At 41.7% G+C, this 6,563-nt stretch overlaps 1 protein-coding gene across 1 annotated transcript; it reads left to right on the forward strand.

Moving 5' to 3' along the window:
• The first annotated feature begins 1,466 nt into the window (after positions 1 to 1,466).
• On the forward strand, positions 1,467 to 5,079 carry SARC_02304 (hypothetical protein). Its single transcript, XM_014303929.1, has 5 exons — positions 1,467 to 1,722; positions 2,451 to 2,561; positions 3,865 to 4,012; positions 4,129 to 4,231; positions 4,445 to 5,079. Exons 1-5 carry the CDS (start codon positions 1,552 to 1,554, stop codon positions 4,725 to 4,727), a joined length of 816 nt encoding a protein of 271 aa, XP_014159404.1. The 5' UTR covers positions 1,467 to 1,551; the 3' UTR covers positions 4,728 to 5,079.
• The last annotated feature ends 1,484 nt before the right edge of the window (positions 5,080 to 6,563 follow it).

Below are 6,563 nucleotides of genomic sequence, written 5' to 3' on the forward strand. Positions count from 1 at the left end.
ATATTTATATTTATATATATAAATATATATATATATATATCATGTATATATATGTGTATGAATATAAGTATACTTGTATATAAGTATACATGTATTTGTGTATATATATTAATATATGTATCTATATATATAATACATGTGTATGTCTATATATATATATATGTGTGTATATGTATATGTATATGTATTTTGTTTTATGTGTATATACTATATATGTATATGTACATATATTTATATCTGTTTATATACATATATTTATATATGTTTTGTATTTTGTTTTATGTGTATATATTATATATGTATATATACATATATTTATATATGTTTTATGTATATATTAGTATATGTATGTATGTACGTTATGAAAGTTTATCTGTCTAAGATATTTAGTTAGCTAAAAATGAGACCTGAAATCTGGGGCCTTGGGCCTATAAGGCCTGGAGGCGGGGGCCCCGTGGCCTACTACTAGCTAGAAAGGCCTGTATTTAGCCCTGGAGACTGGGCCTGGAATTTGGATGCGATGTCCAGTCTCTTTGAAAAAAGTTTGTCTGTCCTGAAATATTCATTCTCGTCGTCCTTTGGCTTTGGGCTACATATTTAGGCTTTGGGCCTGTGGTGCCTTTGATCCGCCCTCCCTACGAATAGTCGAATACATGCTGATATCTGAACGACAGAGTAGATATATAGAGGCCTTGTATTTATTTTAATTTTATGTTGTTCAAGCAAGAAAACCCCCTGTGAAAATAGTCAAATGTATTTGTAAAAAAAGAATTTAAAAAAAAAAGTATACATAAAGTTATAAAAAAATCGTATTTGCTTATTATTCCTGTAAAAATGTATAAGATCTCGATGCAGGTAGGTAATTTGTATAAATATTTTTACATAGGGCTATCCATTGGAATGCATTTTAAAATCACTTACAAACCTAATGAAATACACTGGATGTTATATATATTTCGATTTCACATTGGCCAATGTTAAGGATCTTACTCTCTCCAGTGAAATTTTCGAACTAGTCCATGTTCCAAGTTCCAACTGCTTCTGCTATTTATAAAAGTAAAACTACACCCGGCGCGGCGGGTAGTCCGGCACCGCCTTTACTCCTATCTCATTCCGTTATTATAAAGGCTTAACGTAAATAAGTAGTTCCTGTATTTTTGAATTAATACAACAAACCGTTTATGCAGGTCAAAAGATACTTTATACCCGTGGCCCAGGGGAGTGCAGAGTCCGGCTGCCCGCTGCACGCGCATAGTATTTTTAAATAGAACATTTGTGCAACTCGACGTTGAAGAGTTGTCGTGGAAAATCGGTGTATGAAAACGCCAAAACAGAAACAAAAACAAAGAAATTGAAATATGTTCCCGTCGGCCCTCCCAAATACCCTATGTATTTTCCAGCAATATGTGGCTCCAAGCAACCCCTCCCACATAAAAATAAATTATTGACATCATATCCAACGCGTACGATTGTGACCATACCAGATTCACACTACGACACAGTAGCTCACCAATCCTATCTTCCACTTTCCATACACACATATACTTCATCATGACTGATAAGCTTGACATGCCCCTGGACGATATCGTCAAGACCGACCGCCAAAGCAAGATCGCTGAGCGTAAGGCTAAACAGGCTGCTACACGCGGTGGTGCTTCTGGTGCCAGTGCTGGCGGTGCTGCTCGCCGTGGACGCAATGCCAGACCTGCCGCCCCTTACGCTGTAAGTATATATGTGTACTGCTGGTAGTATTACAGTTTTTTAGTATTTATTTGTGTTAGAAGTACATACGTGTTCTAGTATCTCTTGTATGTGGCCAGTACGTATGTGTGTCACGCAGTGTTATGTGGCCCTTATACTATATGTCTGTAGTATTTCTTTTGCACTAGTCTTGTATACTCCTTAAAGCTGTAAGCTGATATGTTTTCAGTGTGCAATATGGAATGCTTTACTAGTACAACTTTGTTCGCTTGTGATGAGGTGGCTTCATGAGCACTGATCAGTGTCTCTTCAACCAATACAGAGATTCTACCTCGATCAAACCTAGGTATATGTTTGGATTATAGAAACTGTTCCAGTTTTACATTATTTTTGTTAACGTAGCTCTCATTTCTTGTATCACTTTGCTAAGCCTCCCCAGCATTTTGAGATGTAGTTTTTCTGCGTTGGTGTGCGTACTTGTCAATTTATGGCGGACAAATTGTTATTCTCTTCACAAAGCGGGCCCAAGTGTCGACTGTTGAGTAATCTAATGTCGACACTCTGACTCACTGACTGCCGACTGGTCTCGAAGACACGTTAGTCCGTCACCCGTGGGCCACAATTTCTGCGTATTGCTATGTGTGCACACACACACACATATATATTTATAAAATCAGAATGTATTGAATATGATACGCTGCACCAGCTTCGTACTGACTATATCGCATCATTTCTTTTTTTTATTAAAGAGACCTCAACGTGCTGCCCAACCGCCCCCGCCCGCGCCGAGAGGGCCTGCTTCAACCAAGTTGATGGTTTCTAACCTCAATCCCTCCATTGTAACAGACAATGATATGAAGGTACGACTTTCCTCAGTCCGAACCGCAGGAACTCGAGCAACGAGAATGACCGTCTGCACCTGATCTGCATCGTGATTGTTCGTGCAATGTTGTAGATAGTGATGATGATTAGTAGGTAGCTGACATGGCAGGATGAGAAGGGAACCTGGTAGCAATGTTAGATAGTTAGCCCAAGTGTTTTGAAGCTGTACTGTGGCAACAAGGAGATGCGCCTTGATCCGCAGAGTAGCTCGCAAAGTGTTATCCTAGGCATATAGGTATTGGCGCGTTATATATAGCTGTGCTCCCGAGGCTTGCTCACATAGGTGATGCGAGCACTCGTGAAGCACTCCGGAAAGCGCCAGACGATTACTCGTCGGTGTGTGTACGAAGACACGGGAGGCCCCAAGCATTTGGTAGTGCTTGTATTGCAGCTGTGTAGTAGGTGCACATGATGCACACTGGTCGGTGCGTGCACGTGTGCACGTCTTGGCTATAATGACTAGATTTAGATAGTCCCGGCGAGTATTTATAGATTAGTATGAGAAGCAGCTACGTGTATACGCATTCGCACGAATGCAGCTTCTGTAGAACAACAGGCCGCACAGCAATGGTAGTGAGCAGTGGTAACACGTGCTTCTCGCCGTTTAGGCTGACGGCAATGTATTTGGCGCCTGTATAGGCCAGAATACACATAGTACACTTTACGGGGAAGCGAATTCATGGATCGGTGGATCATTGTATGTTAGTATTACATACTGAATGGGGAGACGCACGCGCACGTTTGGTATCTTGGCCAGCCTTGAAGCGTGTGATGATTGTCCGAGGCAATGGCAGCAAAGCATGTGCCATCACGTAAGACCTTTCACCACACATGCTGTTGCTATGTGTTCCGATGGCGAAGACATGGCTTTGTTTGGTTTCACAGCACTCTTACGCACGCTGCTTGTATTGACATGCATTGGGTTGTGTTGCACAGACTCCGCAAGATAGTTTGGTGAAGTTTATTTGTACGTGGTGCGTTTGTAAATGCACTGACAAACTGTTTAGGAATTAATCAGTTGGCTCGCTGTGATACGGCTTCAGTTTCCGTTGCTGGCGGGACGTTTTGTGTATATATTTCAAGATATAATGACATTGCGCACCTACTTTTAAGGTTGCAGTCAGTGGATTGTTTGTACTTTATACAATGCACTAGTGTAATTGTGGTACGTATTCTGGTGCCATATCAACGTACAGCGTATCTCGGCGTATCAGTATAAATACGCTCTTACCCCAGGCCCTGCACTCCAACCAACCACAACACAACTACTAACGCGCGCAGGAGTTGTTCGGTGGAATTGGTAAGCTCAGATCCGCACGCTGCCACTACAACGCCCAAGGCAAATGCATCGGAACGGCTGAGGTCAATTTTGTGCGTGGTGAGGATGCCGTTAAGGCCCAGCGACAGTACAACGGTCTGCAGTTAGACGGTAAGGGTTATTTCCAGTTGTATATATATTTATAACTAGGTCCTTAGATAGTGTTATTTGGATTGGAGATCTATACATGTAGGCATCACAATTACTTTCCATTTTCTATCAAATAGGACGCCCATTGCGCATCGAGATCGTCGGCGATGATGCTGCCAACAGTCAAGCTAGTGTCGTAAACCGAATAACTCCTCAGGGAAACCGTCAGAGAGCTCCTGTGTAAGTATTCATGTCACATACAACGTCTTTTGAGTGTACATGTCTGATTTATCCTGGCCGCTGTTTAAGTTGATGCGCAGACAGGTGAATCTTACAAACTGCTAAGCTTAATGAATGTGTATATGTCTTGAACGCTTATGTGTTTCAATTAAATATTTTCCTCTTCAGGCACCTAACGTTTCCTCACATACCCCCTGTCCATACTTTGAACAGAAACGGGCACGACGATCGCATGGGTAACCAAGCAACGACCAAAGCGTGCCACAACTGTAACAAGGTAGGGCATCTAAAGGCTGAGTGTCGCTCAGCACCCCGAGGCGCACCTTCTGCGTCCAGAGGAGAGAATGCTCGTGGGCGTGGTGGTAAAGGAACACGTGGCGGCAGAGGTGGAAAGGGAGGAGGCAGGGAGAAGAAGGAGAACAAAACCTCGGAACAGCTTGATGCCGAGTTGGATAGCTATATGGAGGATGCTGCGGGTGCGGAGGTAACGGCTTAGAGTGCCAGAGATATGATACAGGCGATCACATTGGACACGCACAATATTAGCATACATACGTACCAGATAAATTATATTACAACAGTATAACACTGAAAGAAACAGTATACGAAAACAGTCTGAGCGATTCGTATCAAATATTGGAGCATGGAATACTGACACGGAACTTGTGCTCAGAATGACGTGACTTACTAGAAATTGTTAAGCCTATATGCACAACATCTGCTCTGGTTAGAAGGGTGGGATTTCACGTGGTTTATATAGGGAAGACAGAGCAAATGGCTTTCCCACCCACACTCGGTACTAAGAAAGTACGACTTACAGAATCTAAATAAAGAAAAATGAACTGAATATCACTGTAGTGTGTTGGAAGGATATTTACAGCTTTTTGGAGATCATTAGTAGGCCCGACGGAATATGAACTGAGATCCCTGGTATTACTATACTTCCAGGAATTTGTTGTCAAGTCGCTCTACCCCTCCTGTTAGCCACACGACATGAATGATGAGGCGCACTCGTGCTTGTCAACAATTCGGCTAGAGGACTATATATATGGCAGTATATCTAACTGTATTCACGCTGACGACCGATTTCTATCCGTAACAACTTCGGCTTCCACAACAGGCTATTGTTGTAATGGCAGGCTTAACTGTCGAGTATTGAAACACTAGATTTCTCAGACAGTTGGTCCGAGACGAGCACACTGAACGAGATTTCAGTCAAATTTATACGACAGCTCTACATGCAATATATGACGCAATTTATACAACTCTAAATGCCAATAAGGATATACAACTTTGCACACTCCAAGTAAACAACGGTACACTTGGCCCGTTTGGATCGAGATACGAGTAGAGACCATACAACCATCGAAAAAGATGTATACGGTGTTCTCAACAAGTACAGGCAGTCGCCATGAGCATATCATACGTTCAATACTGCACTCTTGTCTTGCATCCACGTTTAATCTAGTACAAGCAGAATTAGTAGAAAAGAGAGCAGTAACAAAGAAACTAGACATACTAGAAGGAAGCTCAAGTTTAATTAAAGCTCTAAAAGGATGAATGATTTCAAATTGGTAAGAACAGCGCGTCACTTTCTGTGGTTATCACTTTATTTATTTAGGGTCAATGTCGTCTTTTCGTACAAGGTAGACAAACACTCCGAAAAGCCTTCAAACACACGCCAACATTCACATTAAATTTCCTTATGTTTACAATGTTACATAACTGTCCCCCTAGTAATAGACATTGATTAGGTCATTACCAGGTCTAAAAGCCTGCAATATATTCACTCTAGCACCTACTGCAAAACGCAGGCTTCCCCAAGCGGATATAAAAGATCATTTCAGGTCTGCAGGGTGTTGTATGTAATATATGTGTTGTGGGATGATACTTTATACATATTTTTGATGTATACGTACGACCCATTCCACAATAGTAGTAGATCATGTGGCCCTGATGGGGGAAACTGGTGGGAGAATTAAAGTGGGTCACATAACATCACACTGATGTACAGCGGTACAGCCTGAGCCTTGAGGGCCCTGAGCCCAGGCCCCAGTGCACACAGGGGTAGGGGACTGGGGACGATAATAAACAAACAAATACAGGTGTAGACAAATAAACAGGAGTCAGAGAATTGAAATAATTGGATAAAAAGTAAAAACAACAATGGGAGAGAAATTTAGCACAGAACAGCTGAACGAGTTGTCGTAAATTACTTTTAAATAAAAAGGGCGCCAAATTGAAAGTGCCGGCTTTTGTTACCAACTGAGAATCGTTGTGCCGATCTAAATAAATTTTAATCGATCAAAAATTAAAATGAGATGGATGGATA

This window comes from Sphaeroforma arctica (assembly GCF_001186125.1).
Source record: "Sphaeroforma arctica JP610 unplaced genomic scaffold supercont1.102, whole genome shotgun sequence".
Taxonomy (NCBI): domain Eukaryota; class Ichthyosporea; order Ichthyophonida; genus Sphaeroforma; species Sphaeroforma arctica.

Excerpts from the sequence above, each read along its gene's own strand:
- SARC_02304 (XM_014303929.1), top strand. The coding sequence starts at position 1,552 with ATGACTGATAAGCTTGACATGCCCCTGGACGATATCGTCAAGACCGAC. Across the intron at positions 2,562-3,864 it reads TAACAGACAATGATATGAAG|GAGTTGTTCGGTGGAATTGG; the intron begins GTACGACTTTCC and ends TAACGCGCGCAG. Across the intron at positions 4,013-4,128 it reads CAACGGTCTGCAGTTAGACG|GACGCCCATTGCGCATCGAG; the intron begins GTAAGGGTTATT and ends TCTATCAAATAG.